This window comes from Mesoplodon bidens, assembly GCF_964165515.1.
Source record: "Mesoplodon bidens genome assembly, chromosome: X".
Taxonomy (NCBI): Eukaryota; Metazoa; Chordata; class Mammalia; order Artiodactyla; family Ziphiidae; genus Mesoplodon; species Mesoplodon bidens.
In genome coordinates, this window is record NC_138163.1 from 87,592,410 (window position 1) to 87,612,275 (window position 19,866).

General features: G+C 42.9%; 1 protein-coding gene across 1 annotated transcript; it reads right to left on the reverse strand.

Annotated features, from left to right (window-relative positions):
- Positions 1 to 3,026: 3,026 nt before the first annotated feature.
- On the reverse strand, positions 3,027 to 4,612 carry LOC308609404 (voltage-gated potassium channel KCNC4-like; the record flags this gene model as incomplete). The annotated part of the gene is made up of 3 exons (XM_081223083.1): positions 4,384 to 4,612; positions 3,437 to 3,666; positions 3,027 to 3,329 (listed from the first exon to the last, which is right to left on the reverse strand). Exons 1-3 carry the CDS (start codon positions 4,505 to 4,507, stop codon positions 3,027 to 3,029), a joined length of 657 nt encoding a protein of 218 aa, XP_081079209.1. The 5' UTR covers positions 4,508 to 4,612.
- Positions 4,613 to 19,866: the final 15,254 nt, after the last annotated feature.

The window sequence follows — 19,866 nt, forward strand, 5'->3', positions numbered from 1 at the left end:
AGCAGACTTTCTGGCCCCTCCCTAATGAGAGGGATCCAGACAGAAGTGTGTGCTGGGAGATTGTACCTTCTTTCCCAGCCAGCAGTAGCAGGAGGCTTTCCAGTGCTGTACAGAGGCCATGGCCAGTGGGGTCTCTGTCATGGGTAAAATATGTAGATTTGGGGTGATGTGGCTCAGTATTTGGGGGTGGAGTGTGACTGTGCTGTGAGGATGAGTATAAGTTAATCTGTGACTGAGAAGTTTTCACATGTGAGACACACGTATCTACCATATGCTCACATTAAAGTGTTTAGCATCCCCATCTACTTCTTGCCCTTCTCAGAATAGAAACAGTTCATGCCTTTGCAGAAGACCCAGTATGACCTTAGTACAAAAATGAGAACCTAAATCATAAGGAGAATAAATACTGGAAAATGCTCAATATTTGGAGAAGGCCCTAAGGTTCAAGGGATTTGTGGGCTTAGTCTTAGAGTTTCACTGCATTTGGGACAATCTGTGGACTCATTCTTGCAGGTCATTATGTGCTGGAGGCCTAGGATGAATTCAGATATACGGTTCTGTTACAGAAATAGGCACAGACTAAGCCTTTTATTGCTGTCATTCTATGTTCCATTATAGAAGTACTAGGCAAGTCATGAAACCATATACTCCCCCATCCTCCTTCTTGGTTAAAAAGCCTGACCATCCGATGCAAATGCACGGGGGGAACACAAAGGAAGACAGTGTTCTCATGTGACAGAGGTGGTTGCAGCTCTAGTTCTGCTCCAGGTCAAGTCCCAGCCTGTTTCTGGGTCTCAGTTTCCCCACCTGAAACAGGAGGGTGTTGGACTTGATGAGCTCTCAGTTTTCTCCCAGCCCTGACATTTTACCTCATTCTCTTTATAATGTTCTGTTACATTCTTTTCCTACCCAAAGAGGGCCCAGCCTTTCCCTGAGGTCTTCCAAGGCTCTACCTGACATCCTAACCCCACCTCCACCCCCTCATCCCACTGCTACCATTGCTGCTGCCTACAATGGGATACAGTCTTCTCTACTTTTGGTTGGAAATTCTAATCATCCAATTCTGATGCTGGCGCGTTAACAAAGATTGATACAGTATTCCTCTGAAGTGACAGAACTCCCAGCTCTGCCAGTACTTCTGCGTGCCCTTGGGAAAATCCTCTCCCTTCGCTACACCTCATTTTTCCCATTTTTAACTTAAGGGCAGTGGACTAGAATGGTCTCTGAAAGCAGCTAACTGTTCCAACATCTTTCACTACTAGGTAATGAGAAGATAGAGATTGTCTTTGATGTTTTGTCATACTCTTGATCTTCTTTCAGTGCTTCTTAAATGGAAACCTCTCCTTCCTCAACCTCCCCACCTATGATAAGGGTTTCCACCACCATGCCCTAAACAGGAAAGCCAGCCTTCCATTACACTTCCTCAACTCCTGGACCTGTCTCCTTCCTCTCCCAACCCTGTTCCCACCAGAAACAAAAAGTTCTTCTTTCCTAGTCAAGGTGTCTCTGAGTAATACTAGTTTATTGTGAGGAACACATACAATAAAGATAGAAACTGCTTTTTACCCTATCAAATAATCTGTCCACACATCTTGCCATTAGTTTATTACACCACCCGTATCCCTGCTGGTGCCCATAATCTACTGTCAGAGGAACCACGGATGGACCCTGGAATGGAGACTTCAAAGGCTATTTTATTTAAAAGTTTTGTAAACAGAATTACGCTCACAGCTTCAGCAACAGTGAGAGTTCAATTCAACCTCCCAGCTCAGCCTAGTTGCCTGGGGCACTTCCTCAGACACCCCAGTGACCTGACTTGAAGTCAGACCTGAGTAGGTCCCTTCTCTCCTTCCTGGAAGCCAGTTCAAAGAGAGGTGCATTGGTGTGGGCACCACAGGAAAAGCCAGGAGGGAAGAGCATGCAGGTAGTAGAAAGAGGAGGGGGAAAGGAGAGGGAGGAGAAGAAAAGTTAGGAAGGTGGGAATATTCAGTAGCGGTAAGGATTGGAGGTAGACCCGCTGTGGGTACTGAAAAGTGTTTAGAAGAAATTTTAAAAAAGAAGAATTGTAAATGAGTAAAAATCCAAAAATATGTAAAAAATCTTGAAGAGGAAATCACTTGCTTATTCTTGACAACAAATCTAATTTCCTCCTTCCCATCTATTTAATATGCAATGATAACATTTCGTGTCTATTAGTGACTATATACGGTTATTGTAGCTGAAATAGCGTGGCTAATAATGACTAATGTATCATGGCTAATGATGGTGAATACTATATCTAAAACATTATTAAAAATCAGAGTTGGGAAGGAGAGGGGAGGAGTGGGGAAGGACAAAATGGGATGAAGAGGAGGTTATAGAGTTAGAGTGCTACTCTGGGTTCAGACCTGACTGACTCTCATCTGTTTAATGTCTCTGAGAATCTTCAAAGGCCCCTTTATGATTCTAAGGAGCACGTGTGTCAGGAGCAGTACAGGGAGCAATGTTACAATGTGGCTATGCCTGGACACTGCTGGTACCATTCACCATCAATACCCATAACCAATCAGATATCCACAGCCAATCACCAATGATATCCATAGGTGACTGATGTTAATATTCTATTGCTACCATCACTCAAAATTCCCCCATCTAGACTACAGTCTAGTTGGGGGACTGGGATTAGGTAATGGGAAGGGAGAACTTGTTGAGAGGGGGATATAGCACCAGTCCAGGAAGAACTATCTTCTATCCCTCCTGGTCACTCTAGGATTAAGAGAAAAGTCTAGGGTGGGGCAGGGGGAAGCTGAAGCCTAGCTGGCCTTGTCCCTAAGCTGCCTCCTTCAGGGTGCCTCCCTGATGATGGGAAGGAGTCTACCTTTCAGGCCGTGGTTAGGTGATCCTGACTAGCAGGGATTGCCATGACCTGGGACTACTCTTGAAAGATTCTTTGCCAAATCCAAAGCCAGAAATCCTTATCTGTAACCAAAAACTGACAAGAGGAAGGAAGGGAAGGTGGGATACACCCATCTAGGCCACTGGTCCCATCACAGGATCCCAGGGGGCTTTGGTTTCTGGCGAGCCAGGGCTACAGCATAATAGCACTGGAAGCAGACTAGAAGCACAGGCACCAGCAAGACACTGGTGCACAAGCCCACAGTGGCTGTGACAGCAGCAGTGAGCTGGCGCAGAGCAGAGAGAGGGTAGACATCTCCATAGCCGACAGCGGTGAGAGTTATGATAGTCCACCAGAGACATGTAGAAATGTCTCCAAAGTGAGGCTCACCCTGACCTCGGGTGGACATACTCAAGAGCTCCCCATAGAGGAAGAGCAAGCCAAAGAATAAGATCTCAGCCACCCAAATCAGGAGAAAGGCACACAGAGGACATAGAGAGAACGAATGGCCCTGAGCATTAGGCTGAGACAGGGTTGCCATTCAGCCTTGTCACCCACTACCCGTTCCACCAGCACAGGGAACAGACAGAAGATGTAGGCTAGACTGAGAGGGCTACACAGGAAGCGCACGTTATCAGGGCAGGAAATGGCACAGGCAAAGAGCTCAGCTCCAAACCAAAGGGCACAGAGTAGTTCCACGTAGAGCAGGTCGGGGGCACAGTGGTAAATGAGACCGTTGTTCTGCTGCTGCTGCTGCTGCTGCTGCTTCTGCTGCTGTTTTTTCCCCTGCCCTCACCCTATGTCCCATAGGAGGGAAGTTGGCAGAGAGGTAATCCAGCTGGACCTCTGTCTCCTGGAAGAAGGTGACCAGAGCACACACGGCAAAGAGTGTGGAGATCATAGAAAAGCACTGGGGAAAAAGAGGCATGTCAGAAGTACCCCCATTTACCAGCCATCCCACCTCTCTAACTAGACTCCCACCCCTCTTCCCTCCCCCCTTTTTGGAGATTCCCTCAAATTGTCCTGGGCATCTGTTCAGATTCAGGTCCCAAACACCATGCCAAGTGTGTAGTAGCCATTGTGGAAACTTGGCAGGGTCCTTTGGGAGTACAAATGTCTAGCATGGAACGGCACAATGTTAGTGAGTTACCTTGGCCCCTAGACTGGGTTTGCTCAAGAAGCACCCAGAGTATTCTGCAGTCCAAGCTTCCAAGTATTCTGCAGTCTCTGGTCTTCAATGGAGTTCCACTGAAGGCACTCATCCACGTGGGCATTCTCACAGGCTTCCCAAGATAGGAAGTCCTGGGTTTGGGTGTCCTCGCCACTCAGCTTAAGCCAGCAGCAAGGTGCCAGCAGTGCTTCCACCAGGCCCCTCCTCTAGGACATCCCGACAAACATTGGCAGGGAAGTGCAGCTGCTGAGTACCATAGGCAGCACATAGCCAAAGAGCTCAGGATTTGGGTCAAAGAAAAACTCTTGAATTGGTGGACCCTAAGCAGCTGGGGTGCCAGGTTGGGGTGGCTCGGTCAACTTGTAGACGCAGGTGCCTGGAAAGGCCCACAAGGTGCTGTTGTAGGTCTCATGGCACGTGCCCGCCATGTTCAGGATCAGTTTATCGTCCGAGCCCTCCATGACCAACCGTGAGCCTGCTTCTCGGCTGGCTCGGATCTGCTAGCAAGAGGAGGGATGACGGGTTATGACGGGGTCCTCTTGCCTTCCTCTCCCATCCCAGGCTTGGACAGAGCAGGGAAGGGGCTGAGGGCAACAAAAGTGATGTGGTAGCCCAGGCACCCAAGAGAAGCTACCCCAGGCATGGAGCTGGGGATGTCTCTTCCTTCTGGGTCTTCGGGAATCAGGAGGAGAGCCAGCTCTCAGGTATGGTCACAGTGGCTAACCAGAATCTCTCCTGGGCCCAGCAATTCTAAGAGAAAAACCAGCCTAGCATGGAAACAGATGTCTTTCAGAGGCTCTTGGGAGACACCTGGCCTGGTGACTCTGAGAGAACAATTGTGCCACGGTATACAGCAGGGTAAGTCACAGACAGGCAAACACAGACTAAATGGCCAAGATGGGGACAGGGATGTCTCTCAATCCTCTGTCCCTCACTTTAAAACTTGGGACAGTGATGGGGTGGGGTGAGGGAGGGAATAAAAAAAGGGGTGCTGAGGGAGGCTAAGGGCAGGGAATGGGGAGTGAAGATAGGGATGACAGTGGAAGTTGGAGGGCCTTAGAGATCCCTAGGCCTCCACAGGGAGTAGGAAGTGCCTGACTTGAGAAACTGGCTGGGGGGTCGGCAGACCTGACAGCGATGTTGTTTTTTTTTTTTTTTTTTGCTTTAAAATTATATTTTTAATTTAAAAGGCTGTCAGTAAAGATGAAAGGGTAAAATGTGAGTTCTAATCATATTTGGAAATTTGTATATTTGAAAAACATTAGTAAACTATTTAATGAACAATTAATTGTGTCAGTTTAATTTTTCTTTCACATTAAAAAAAAAGGTCAAACAAATATTTTGTGAAGTGTTCTTAGGCTTCTTATTTTAACTCTGGGTTTGCGTCTTGGATTTCCAGATATAAAATGAATTTTTTTTGACTCCGACTCCCCTGGCACCCAGCCCTGGGCACTCCTCGGCAGCACTACCAGCACCACCAGCACTAGCAGGAGAAGCAGCAGCCTCTGTGGATCTTTCTACTGGGCACTCTATACTGGGCGCCCTAAAATTGCTTTGGGCTTAATGAGTTCCTTGCCTGGGAACAGAAAGGAGTAAGAACAGAGTTGGGGTGGGGGAGAGAAAAGAGACAGAGGGTGGGAGGAGCACAGAAAAGCAAACCAAAGGAGTCAAAACACCTACACAGATCAACATTTCAGTGTTCCCTACCCACTGACAGGCAGCCTGCTGGGGCCTCCTGTGTTTGTACCTGAAGGCTAAAAAGGAAGAGGGCACAGAGAGCCACCTCCAGTTTGGGAACCTCAAACCCCCTACCCCGAACTGCCCCCACTCCTTGGTCAGCACTTGCTCACTCACTTGGTTGTTTTGCGTGGTCCACGAATACTGGCAGTGAAGGGACGGGCGGCTGGCTGGGCGTTGGGGCCAGTGACACTGGGACGGGTGGTGTAGCCAGCATTGCTGCCACCTCTGGAGTTTGTGACTGCTCCTGCATGGAGAGGCCCCAGGACCAGGGTGTGTTCATGGAAGAGCTGGCAAGGAGATGGGGTTTTCCAGGAGCCTCTTGCTACTGCTGTGGCCAGAGGAGCAAGCACTGAGAGGAAACGATCTGATTCAAGACTGTATGTGTTCCTGCCTGCTTGCTTAGGGAGGCTGTCCTGGCCTCCAGCCTGCAGGGAATCAGACAAGAGACTCGGGCCAACTTTGCTGCTCCTCCTTCCTCCCCCGGGCACAGTTCCAGCCCAGAGCAGAGGGAGGGGAGGAGGCAGCTGGAGGGAAAACAGGAAGTTAGGTGGTCAGGCTCCAGGCAAGAGGCCACCTCACAAGACCAGTTAATCCAGTTAATATTTCAACAACTCTCTCCCCCAATTCCAACCAACCCAGCCCCGCTTTAATATTTTGAAAACTTTCTCTTCCCCTCCCCCTGCCCCATCTCCATAACAGTTATCCTATCAGAAGTCTGCAAAGGAGAAAGGGGTGTGGGAGGAGGAAGAAGTGAGAACCAGAAGACAGCCTGGGAGGCCAGATGTGTTCCTGGCTATATCCAGCTGTTTCTGCCCACTCATTTTTCTTCCCTTTTCTCCAGACACCCTGGTGCCAAGGATTGGGGTAGGAATGGGTGAAGGGGAAGGGCAGGGGAGCAAGCCACCTCAGAGAGGAGCTTGCTTGTCCATGGCCTATGCCAGGATTGGCAGAGGCTCCAGCCCCCTGGGACAAGCCACATCTCCTCCCCCCTCTCCCACAATCTCTGCCTCCAGGAATCCTTCCTGGGAATTGGGCCAGTCTCCTCTTTTGCTGCTGATGAGAGTTTGCCAGTGGAGCACCCAGATGATCCTAAATTCCAAGATAGCCCTCACTCCCACCCTTTGGCCCAGCCTCCATGCCTCTTTCCCATCACTAGACAGAAATTCCCAGGAGGAATGAAGATTCTTACCACAATCCAACACCCTCTCCAACTCTTGCTTTTCAGCCCATCCCTCAGAGCCAGGGCCTTGTTGGATTGAGAGTTTCAAGACATGGCTCCCCTCCTCCCTCTCGGTCACTGCCTAACTGTGGGGATGCTGTGAGGGAGGGTCACCACAGTGGATTTCATGGTGAGAATGGAGGGAGGAAAGGTGGTGGTGACAAACACAGCCGTATCAGGCCTTAGTTCTACAAAGCCGAATTCTTACCTCAGCCAAAGAGGGCAGAAAATAACTTGAGCACTTTACAAGTGGGAAGTGTAGCAGCAGCAGCTTCCTCTCTCAATCCATCCATCCCTGCCCCTTTCCCCTCAAATGTCCTGCCCCTTATCCACACTAGCCCATTTGCTTTTTGATTCCCTAAAACAGCCAGTCTTGGGACTTCCCTGCTGGTCCAGTGGTTAAGACTCATGCTTCCACTGTAGGGGGCACGGGTTCAATCCCTGTTCAGGGAAGTAAGATCCCACATGCCATGCGGTGTGGCCAGAAAAAAAAAAAAAAAGTCCTAAACCAGCTAGTCTCTTTTTCTTTTCTTTTCTTTTTTTAAATTTTTATGTTGGAGTATAGCTGTTTAACAATGTTGTGATAGTTTCAGGTTCACAGCAAAGGGACTCAGCCATACATATACATGTATCCATTCTCTCCCAAACTCCCCTCCCATCCAGACTGCCACATAATGTTGAACAGCGTTCCCCGTGTTACACAGTAGGTCCTTGTTGGTTATCTATTTTAAATATAGCAGTGTGTACATGTCGATCCCAAACTCCCTCTTTCCCCCTTCCTCCCCACCTGGTAACCATAAGTTCATTCTCTAAGTCTGTAAATCTGTTTCTGTTTTGTAAATAAGTTCATTTGTATCATTTCTTTTTAGATTCTGCATAGAAGGGATATCATACGATATTTCTCTTTGACTTACTTCACTCATTATGACAATCTCGAGGTCCATCCATGGTGCTGCAAATGGCATTATTTCATTCTTTTTAATGGCTGAGTAATATTCCATTATATATATATATATATATATATATATATATATATATATATATATATATATATATACACACACACACACACAACATCTTCTTTATCCATTCCTCTGTCGATGGACATTTACATTGCTTCCATGTCTTGGCTACTGTAAACAGTGCTGCAATGGACACTGGGATGCATGTGTCCTTTCCGAACATGTTTTTCTCCAGATATACGCCAAGGAATGGTATTGCAGGGTCATACAATAGCTCTATTTTTAGTTTTTTAAGGAACTTCCATACTGTTCTCCATGGTACCTGTACCAGTTTACATTCCCACCAACAGTATAGGAGTGTTGCCTTCTCTCCACACCCTCTCCAGCATTTATTTTTTGTGGATTTTTTAATAATAGCCATTTTGACTGGTGTGAGGTGATATCCCATTGCAGTTTTGATTTGCATTTCTCTAATAATTAGCAACATTGAACATCTTTTCATGTGCCTATTGGCCATCTGTATGAGTTCTTTGGAGAAATGTATATTTAGGTCTTCTGTCCATTTTTTGACTGGGTTGTTTGTTTTGATATTAAGCCTCATGAGCTGTTCGTAAATTTTGGAGACTAATCCCTTGACAGTCACATCATTTGCAAATATTTTCTCCCAATCTGTGGGTTGTCTTCACGTTTTGTTTATGGTTTCCCTTGCTGTGCAAAAGCTTTTGAGTTTAATTAGGTCCAATTTGCTTATTATTGTCTTTGTTTCCATTATTCTGGGAGATGGATCAAAAAAGATATTGCTGCGATTAATGTCAGAGAGTGTTCTGCCTAGGATTTCCTCTAGTAGTTTTATAGTATCCAGTCTGACATTCAGGTCTTTAATCCATTTTGAGCTTATTTTTCTGTATGGTGTTAAAGAATGATCAAATTTCTTTTTTTTACATGTACCTGGTGAGTTTTCCCAGCACCATTTGTTGAAGAGGTTGTCTTTCCACCGTTGGGTAGTCATGCCTCCTTCGTTGTAGATTAATTGACTGTAGGTGTGTGGGTTTATTTCTGGGTTTTCTTTTTTTTCTTTTTTAATTTTTATTCTTATTTTTATTTAAATTTTTTTAAATTAATTTATTTATTTATTTATTTTGGCAGTGTTGAGTCTTCATTGCTGTGCTCAGGCTTTATCTAGTTGTGGTGAACGGGGGCTACTATTTGTTGCAGTGCATGGGCTTCTTGTTGCAGTGTCTTCTTGTTGCAGAGCACAGGCTCTAGGCATACAGGCTTCAGTAGTTGTGGCACGCGGGCTCAGTAGTTGTGGCTCGTGGGCTCTAGAGTGCAGGCTCGGTAGTTGTGGCACATGGGCTTAGCTGCTCTGCAGCATGTAGAATCTTCCCGGACCAGGGCTCGAACCCATGTCCCCTGCATTGGCAGGCAGATTCTTAACCACTGTGCCACCAGGGAAGTCCCTATTTTTATTTGTTTAAACATCTTTATTGGAGTATAATTGCTTTACAATGGTGTGTTAGTTTCTGCTGTATAACAAAGTAAATCAGCTATACATATACATATATCCCCATATCTCCTCCCTCTTTCATCACCTTCCCATCCTCCCTATTCCACCCCTCTATGTGGACACAAAACACTGAGCTGATCTCCCTGTGCTATGCAGCTGCTTACCAGTAGCTATCTATTTTACATTTGGTAGTGTATATAAGTCCACACCACTCTCTCACTTCTTCTCAGCTTACCCTTCCCCCTCCCTGTGTCCTCAAGTCCATTCTCTATGTCTGAGTCTTTATTCCTGTCCTGCCCCTAAGTTCTTCAGAACCACCTTTTTTTTTTAGATTCCATATATATGTGTGTGTGTGTGTGTGTGTGTGTGTGTGTGTGTGTGTGTTAGCATATGGTATTTGTTTTTCTCTTTCTGATTTACTTCCCTCTGTATGACAGTCTCTAGGTCCATCCACCTCACTACAAATAACTCAGTTTCATTTCTTTTTATGGCTGAGTAATATTCCATTGTATATATGTGCCACATCTTCTTTATCCATTCATCTGTTGATGGACACTTAGGTTGTTTCCATGTCCTGGCTATTGTAAATAGAGCTGCAATAAACATTGTGGTTCATGACTCTTTCTGAATTATGATTTTCTCAGGGTATATGCCCAGTAGTGGGATTTCTGGGTTGTATGGTAGTTCTATTTTTAGTGTTTTTGGGAACCTCCATACTGTTATCCATAGTGGCTGTATCAATTTACATTACTACCAACAGTGCAAGAGGGCATATTTCTGGGCTTTCTCTCCTGTTCCATTGATCTATATTTCTATTTTTTGCCAGTACCATACAGTTTTGATGGCTATAGCTTTGTAGTGTAGTTTGAAGTCAGGAAGTCTGATTACTCCAGCTTCATTTTTCTTTCTCAAGATTGCTTTGAGTATTTGAGGTCTTTTGTCTCTCCATACAAATTTTAAGATTTTTTTGTTCTAGTTCTGTGAAAAATGCCATTGGTCATTTGATGGGGATTGCATTGAATCTGTAGATCACCTTGGGTAGTACAGTTATTTTGACAATATCGATTCTTCCAATCCACGAACATGGTATATCTTTCCATCTGTTAGTGTCTTCTTCAATTTCTTTCATCAGCGTCTTATAGTTTTTGGAGTACAGGTCTTTTGTCTCCTAGGCAGGTATATCCCTAGATATTTTATTCTTTTTGATGCAATGGTAAATGGGATTGTGTCTTGAATTTCTCTTTCTGATCTTTTGTTGTTAGTGTATAGAAATGCAACAGATTTCTCTGTGTTAAATTTGAAACCCACAACTTTAACAAATTCATTGACGAGCTCTAGTATCTTTCTGGTAGTGTCTTTAGGAGCTTCTATGGATAGTGTCATGTCATCTGCAAACAGTGATTGTTTAACTTCTTCTTTTCCAATTTGGATTCCTTTTATTTCTTTTTCTTCTCTTATTGCCATACCTAGGACTTCCAAAACTATGTTGAATAAAAATGGCTGGAGTGGACATCCTTGTCTTGTTCCTGATTTTAGAGGAAATGTTTTCAGCTTTCCATCATTGAGTATGATGTCAGCTGTAAGTTTGTTGTATGTGGCCCTTATTATGTTGAGGTATATTCCCTCAATGACCACTCACTGGAGAGTTTTTTCATAAATGCGTGCTGAATTTTGTCAAAAGATTTTCTGCATCTATTGAGATGAACCTATGGTTTCTATTCTTCAATTTGTTGATCTGGTGTATCACATTGATTGATTTGTGGATACAGAAAAATCCTTGCATCCCTGGGATAAATCCCACTTGATCATGGTATCTGAACCTTTTAATGTGTTTTTGGATTCTGTTTGCTAGTATTTTGTTGAGGATTTTTGTGTCTATGTTCATCAGAGATATTGACATGTAATTTTCTTTCTTTGTGGCATCTTTGTCTGGTTTTGGTATCAGGGTGATGGTGGCCTCATAGAATGAGTTTGGGAGTCTCCTTTCCTCTGTAATTTTTTGGAACAGTTTCAGAAGGATAGGCGTTAGCTCTTCTTTAAATGTTTGATAGAATTTGCCTGTGAAGCCACCAGGTCCTGGACTTTTGTTTGTTGGGAGTTTTTTAATCACAGTTTCAATTTCAGTGCTTCTGATTGGTCTGCTCATACTTTATATTTCTTCCTGGTTCAGTCTTGGGAGACTACCTTTCTAAGAATTTGTCCATTTCTTCCAGCTTGTCCATTTTATTGGCATACAGTTGCTCGTAGTAGTCTCTTATGATCCTTTGTATTTCTGTGGTGTCAGTTGTAACTTCTCCTTTTTCACATCTAATTTTATATATTTAAGTCCTCTCCCTGTTTTTATTGATGAGTCTGGCTAAAGGTTTATCAATTTTGTTTACCTTTTAAAAGAACAAGCTTTTAGTTTCATTGATCCTTGCTATTGTTTTCTTAGTCTCTATTTTATTTATGTCTTTTCTATCTTTATGATTTCTTTCTTTCTACTAACTTTGAGTTTTGTTTGTTCTTCTTTCTCTAGTTGCTTTAGTTGTAAGGCTAGGTCATTTACTTGAGATTTTCCTTGTTTCCTGAGGTAAGATTGTATGGCTATAGACTTCCCTCTTAGAACTGCTTTTGCTGCATCCCATAGGTTTTGTATCACTGTGCTTTCATTTTCATTTGTCTCTAGGTATTTTTTGATTTCCTCTTTGATTTCTTCAGTGATCCATTGGTTGTTTAGTAGCATATTGTTTAGCCTCCACGTGTTTGTGTTTTTTATAGTTTTTTTCTTGTAGTTTATTTCTAACCTCTCTATTTTGTCTGATATGAAAATTGCTACTCCAGCTTTCTTTTGATTCCCCTTTCCATGGAATATCTTTTACCATCCCCTTACTTTCAGTCTGTATGTGTCTCTAGGTCTGAAGTGGGTCTCTTGTAGACAGCATATATATGGGTCTTGTTTTTGTATCCATTCAGCCAATCTGTGTCTTTTGGTGGGAGCATTTAGCCCATTTACATTTAAGGTAATTATTGATATGTATGTTCCTATTCCCATTTCCTTAGTTGTTTTGGGTTCGTTATTGTAGGTCTTTTCCTTCTGTTGTGTTTCTTGCCTAGAGAAGTTCCTTTAGCATTTGTTGTAAAGCTGGTTTGGTGGTGCTGAACTCTCTCAGCTTTTGCTTGGCTGTAAAGGTTTTCATTTCTCCATCAAATCTGAATGAGATCCTTGCTGGGTAGAGTAATCTTGGTTGCAGGTTTTTCTCCTTCATCACTTTAAATATGTCCTGCCTCTCCCTTCTGGCTTGTAGAGTTTCTGCTGAAAGATCAGCTGTTAACCTCATGGGGATTCCCTTGTGTGTTATTTGCTGTTTTTCCCTTGTTGCTTTTAATATGTTTTCTTTGTGTTTAACTTTAACAGTTTGATTAATATGTGTGTTGGCGTATTTCTCCTTGGATTTATTCTGTATGGGACTCTCTGTGCCTCCTGGACTTGATTAACTATTTCCTTTCCCATATTAGGGAAGTTTTCAACTATAATCTCTTCAAATATTTTCTCAGTCCCTTTCTTTTTCTCTTTTTCTTCTGCAACCCCTATAATTCAAATGTTGATGCATTTAATGTTGTCCCAGAGGTCTGTGAGACTGTCCTCAGTTCTTTTCATTCTTTTTTCTTTATTCTGCTCTGCAGCAGTTATTTCCACTATTTTATCTTCCATGTCACTTATCCGTTCTTCTGCCTCAGTTATTCTGCTATTGATCCCATCTAGAGTATTTTTCATTTCATTTATTGTGTTGCTCATCATTGCTTGATTCATCTTTAGTTCTCCTAGGTCCTTGTGAACTGTTTCTTGCATTTTGTCTATTCTATTTCCAAGATTTTGGATCATCTTTACTATCATTATTCTGAATTCTTTTCAGGTAGACTGCCTATTTCCTCTTCATTTGTTAGGTCTGGTGGGTTTTTATCTTGCTCCTTCACCTGCTGTGTGTTTTTCTGTCTTCTCATTTTGCTTATCTCACTGTGTTTGGGGTCTCCTTTTTGCAGGCCACAGGTTCGTAGTTCCCGTTGTTTTTGGTGTCTGTCCCCAGTGGCTAAGGTTGTTTCACTGGATTGTGTAGGCCTCCTGTTGGAGGGGACTGGTGCCTGTGTTCTGGTGGATGAGGCTGGATCTTGTCTTTCTGGTGGAGAGGTCCACGTCTGGTGGTGTGTTTTGGGGTGTCTGTGGCCTTATTATGATTATAGGCAGCGTCTCTGCTAATGGGTGGGGTTGTGTTCCTGTCTTGCTAGTCGTTTGGCATAGGGTTTCCAGCTCTGTAGCTTGTTGGTCGTTGAGTGAACCTGAGTGCTTGTGTGGAGATGGAGATCTCTGGGAGATTTTCGCCATTTGATATTATGTGGAGCTGGGAGGTCTCTTGTGGACCAGTGTCCTGAAGTTGGCTCTCCCACCTCAGAGGCACAGCACTGAGTCCTGGCTGCAGCACCAAGAGCCTTTCATCCACCTGGCTCAGAATAAATGGGAGAAAAAGTAGAAAGAAAGAAGTAGTAGAAGCAGAAAGAAGGGAAGAAAGAAAGAAAGAAGGAAATAAAGAAAGAAAGGAGGGAGGGAGGGAGGGAGGAGGGAAGGTAGGAAAAAAGAAAGAGAGAAGGTAATGTAAAATAGAATAAAGTATGAAAAAATATATTAAAGTTATTTAAATAAAAAAATTATTTAAAAAAATTAAAAAAAAACAGACGGATAGAACCCTGGGTCAAATGGTGGAAGCAAAGCTGTACAGACAAAATCTCACACAGAAGCGTACACATACACATTCACAAAAAGAGGAAAAGGGGAAAAAGTTAAAACTCTTGCTCTCAGTGTCCAGCTCCTTAATTTGGGATGATTCGTTGTAAAAGAGGAAAAGGGGAAAAATCATAAATCTTGTTCTCAAAGTTCACCTCCTCAATTTGGGATGATTCGTTGTCTATTCATGTATTCCACAGATGCACGGTACATCAAGTTCATGGTGGAGCTTTAATCCCCTGCTTCTGAGACTGCTGGGAGAGATTTCCCTTTATCTTCTTTATTCTCACAGCTCCTGGGTGTCAGCTTTGGATTTGGCCCCGCCTCTGGGTGTAGGTCACCAGAGGGCGTCTGTTATTCGCTCAGACAGGATGGGGTTAAAGGAGCAGCCGCTTCGGTGACTCTGGCTCACTCAGGCTGGGGGGAGGGACGGGTACGGAGTGCGGGGCGAGCCTGCAGCAGCAGAGGACGGCATGTCGTTGCACCAGCCCTAGACATGCCGTGCACTCTCCCAGGGAAGCCGTCCCTGGATCCTGGGACCCCGGCAGTGGCAGGCTGCACAGCCTCCCCGGAAAGCGGGCATGGATAGTGACCTGCGCTCTCACAAAGGCCTCTTGGCAGTGGCAGCAGCAGCCTCAGAAACCCATGCCCGTCTCTGGGGCCCGCAATTTTAGTCACGGCTTGCGCCCATCTCTGGAGCTCCTTTCAACAGTGCTCTTCATGCCCTCTCCTTATGCACCAGGAAACAAAGAGGGAAGAAAAAGTCTCTTGCCTCTTTGGCAGCTCCAGACTTTTTCCCAGACTCCCTCCCGGCCAACTGTGGTGCACTAAACTCTTCAGGCTCTGTTCACGCCTCCAACTGCAGTCCTCTCCCTGCCCTCTGACCAAAACCCAAAACCCGAGCCTCAGCTCCCAGCCCCGCCCGCCCCACAGGCCGAGCAGACAAGCCTCTCGGGCTGGTGAGTGCTGGTCGGCACTGATCCTCTGTGGGGGAATCTCTCCGCTTTGCCCTCCACTCCCCTGTTGCTGTGCTCTCCTCCACTACTCCGAAGCTTTCCCCCTCTGCCACCTGCAGTCTCCTCCTGCGAAGGGGCTTCCTAGTGTGTGGAAACCTTTCCTCCTTCACGGCTCCCTCCCACTGGTGCAGGTCCCATTCCTATCATTTTGCCTCTGTTTATTCTTTTTTCTTTTGCCCTACCTAGGTACGTGGGGAGATTCTTGCCTCTTGGGGGGGTCTGAGGTCTTCTGCCAGTGTTCAGTAGGTGTTCTGTAGGAGTTGTTCCACGTGTGTATGAATTTCTGGTGTATCTGTGGGGAGGAAGATGATCTCCGTGTCTTACTCTCCAGCCATCTTCCCCTCTCTCTAGATTTTAAAATAAAGACTATTAGAAGAGAAAAAGAAGGACACTACATAATGATCATGGGAAGAAGATATAACAATTGTAAATATTTATGCACCCAACATAGGACCACCTCAATATATAAGGCAAATACTAAGAGCCTTAAAAGGGGAAATCAACAGTAACACACTCATATTATGGGACTTCAGCACCTAACTTTCAGCAATGGACAGATCATCAAAAAGGAAATTAAATAAGGAAACACAAGCTTTAAATGATACATTAAACAAGATGGACTTAATTGATATTTATAGGACATCATGCAAAAACAATAGAATACACATTTTTCTCAAGTGCTCATGGAACATTCCCCAGGATAGATCATATCGTGGGTTACAAATCAAGCCTTGGTAAATTTAAGAAAATTGAAATTTTATCATGTATCTTTTCTGCCCACAACATTATGAGACTAGATATCAATTACAGTAAAAGATATGTAAAAAGTACAAAGTCATGATGGCTAAACAATGCACTACTTAATAACGAAGTGATCACTGAAGAAATCAAAGAGGAAATAAAAGATACCTCGAAACAAAAGACAATGGAGACACAACGACCCAAACCTTATGGGATGCAGCAAAAGCAGTTCTAAGAGGGAAGTTAAAGCAATACAATCCCACCTGAAGAAACAGGAAACATCTCGAATAAACAACCTGACCTTGCCCCTAAACCAATTAGAGAAAGAAGAACAAAAAATACCCAAACGTAGCAGAGGGAAAGAAATCATAAAAATCAGATCAAAAATAAATGAAAAAGAAATGAAGGAAATGATAGCAAAGATCAATATAACTAAAAGCTGGTTCTTTGAGAAGATAGACAAAATTGATAAACCATTAGCCAGACTCATCAAGAGAAAAAGGGAGGAGACTCAAATCAATAGAATTAGAAATGAAAAAGGAGAAGTAACAACTGTCACTGCAGAAATACAAAAGATCATGAGACATTACTACAAGCAACTCTATGCCAATAAAATGCACAACCTGGAAGAAATGGACAAATTCTTAGAAATGCACAACCTGCCAAGACTGAATCAGGAAGTAATAGAAAATATGAATAGACCAATCACAAGCACTGAAATTGAAACTGTGATTAAAAATCTTCCAACAAACAAAAGCCCAGGACCAGATGGATTCAGAGACGAATTCTATCAAACATTTCGAGAAGAGCTAACACCTATCATTCTCAAACTCTTCCAAATATAGCAGAAGGAGCAACACACCACAACTCATTCTACGAGGCCACCATCACCTTGATACGAAAACCAGACAAGGATGTCACAAAGAAAGAAAACTACAGGCCAATATCCCTGATGAACATAGATGAAAACTCCTCAACAAGATATTAGCAAACAGAATCTAACAGCACGTTAAAAGGACCATACACCATGATCAAGTGGGGTTTATTCCAGGAATGCAAGATTCTTCAATATATGCACATCAACCAACGTGATACACCATATTAACAAATTGAAGGAGAAAAAGCATATGATCATCTCAATAGATGCAGAGATAGCTTGTGACAAAATTCAACATGCATTTATGATAAAAACCCTGCAGAAAGTAGGCATAGACGGAACTTTCCTCAACATAATAAAGGCCATATATGACAAACCCACAGCCAACATCATCCTCAATGGTGAAAAACTGGAACCATTTCCACTAAGATCAGGAACAAGAAAAGGCTGCCCAATCTCACCACTCTTATTCAACATAGTTTTGGAATTTTTAGCCACAGCAATCAGAGAAGAAAAGGAAATAAAAGGAATCCAAATCGGAAAAGAAGTAAAGCTGTCACTGTTTGCAGATGACATGATACTATACGTAGAGAATCCTAAAGATGTTACCAGAAAACTACTAGAGCTAATCAATGAATTTGGAAAAGTAGCAGGATACAAAATCAATGCACAGAAAACTCTGGCATTCCTGTACACTAATGATGAAAAATCTGAAAGTGAAATCAAGAAAAAACTCCCATTTACTACTGCAACATAAAGAATAAAATATCTAGGAATAAACGTACCTAAGGAGAAAAAAGACCTGTATGCTGAAAATTATAAGACACTGATGAAAGAAATCAAAGGTGATACAAATAGATGGAGAGATATACCATGTTCCTGGATTGGAAGAACCAATATTGTGAAGATGACTCTACTACCGAAAGCAATCTACAGATTCAATGCAATCCCTATCAAACTACCACTGGCATTTTTCACAGAACTAGAACCAAAAATTTCAAAATTTGCTTGGAAAATCAAAAGACCCTGAATAGCCAAAGCAATCTTGAGAAAGAAAAATAGAGCTGGAGGAATCAGGCTCTGTGACTTCGGACTATACTACAAAGCTACAGTAATCAAAACAGTATGGTACTGGCACAAAACAGAAAGGTAGATCAATAGAACAGGATAGAAATTCCAGAAATAAACCCACGCACATATGGTCACCTCATCTTTGACAAAGGAGGCAGGAAAGCACAGTGGAGAAAGGACAGCCTCTTCAATAAGTGGTGCTGGGAAAACTGGACAGGTTCTTGTAAAAGTATGAGATTATATCACTCCCTAACACCATACACAAAGATAAGCTCAAAATGGATTAAAGGCCTAAATGTAAGGGCAGAAACTATCAAACTCTTAGAGGAAAACATAGGCAGAATACTCTATGACATAAATCACAGCAAGATCCTTTTTGTCCCACTTCGTAGAGAAATGGAAATAAAAGCAAAGATAAACAAATGGGACCTAATGAAACGTCAAAGCTTTTGCACAGCAAAGGAAACCATAAACAAGACCAAAAGACAACCCTCAGAATGGGAGAAAATATTTGCAAATGAAGCAACTGACAAAGGATTAACCTCCAAAATTTATAAGCAACTCATGCAGCTCAATAGCAAAAAAAACAAAAAACACAACCGCAAAATAGGCAGAAGATCTAAATAGACATTTCTCCAAAGAAGATATACAGACTGCCAACAAACACAAGAAAGAATGCTCAACATCATTAATCATTAGTTTTGCAAATCAAAACTACAATGAGATATCATCTCACACTAGTCAGAATGGCCATCATCAAGAAATCTAGAAACAATAAATGCTGGAGAGGGTGTGCAGAAAAGGGAACACTCTTGCACTGCTGGTGGGAATGTGAATTGTTACAGCCACTATGGAAAACAGTATGGAGGTTCCTTAAAAAACTACAAATAGAACTACCATATGACCCAGTAATCCCGCTCCTGGGCATATACCCTGAGAAAACCATAATTCAAAAAGAGTCATGTACCCAAATGTTCATTGTAGCTCTATTTACAATAGCCCGGAGATGGAAGCAATCTAAGTGTCCATCATTGGATGAATGGATAAAGATGTGGCACATATATACAATGGAATATTACTCAGCCATAAAAAGAAATGAAATTGAGCTATTTGTAATGAGGTGGATAGACCTAGAGTCTGTCATACAGAGTGAAGTATGTCAGAAAGAGAAAGACAGATACCGTATGCTAACACATATATATGCAATCTATGAAAAAAATATGTCATGAAGAACCTAGGGGTTAAACAGGAATAAAGACACAGACCTACTTGAGAATGGACTTGAGGATATGGGGAGGGGGAAGGGTAAGCTCTGACAAAGCAAGAGAGAGGCATGGACATATATACACTACCAAACGTAAGGTAGATAGCTATTGGGAAGCAGCCACATAGCACAGGGAGATCAGCTGGGTCCTTTTTGACCGCCTGGAGGGGTGGGATGGTGAGGGTGTGAGGGTGAGAGATGCAGGATGGAAGGGATATGGGAACAGATGTTTATGTATAGCTGTTTCACTTTGTTATAAAGCAGAAACTAACACACCATTGTAAAGCAATTATCCCCCAATAAAGATGTAAAAAAAATAAAAAATAAAATGATAAAAATGTGATTTCAGTAGACTGTAGTAAGTTTGTATGCATATTGTGATAGACAGAGGAAGCTCTAAGAAAATGATACATAGTGATATGTTCAATAACATTATAAATAAATCAGAGTAAAATCCAAAAAATTCTCAAGAAAAGCACAGGATGGCAAGAAGGAGGAAAGTGAGGAACAAAAAGCAGACTGAACACACAGAAAACTGATAATAAAATGGAATACTTTAATCCAGCATATAAACAATTTCTTTAAATGTAAATGGTTTTAATACACCAATTAAAAGTCAGAGGTTGGCAGAGTGGATTAATAAGAGAAACATGACACAATAAAT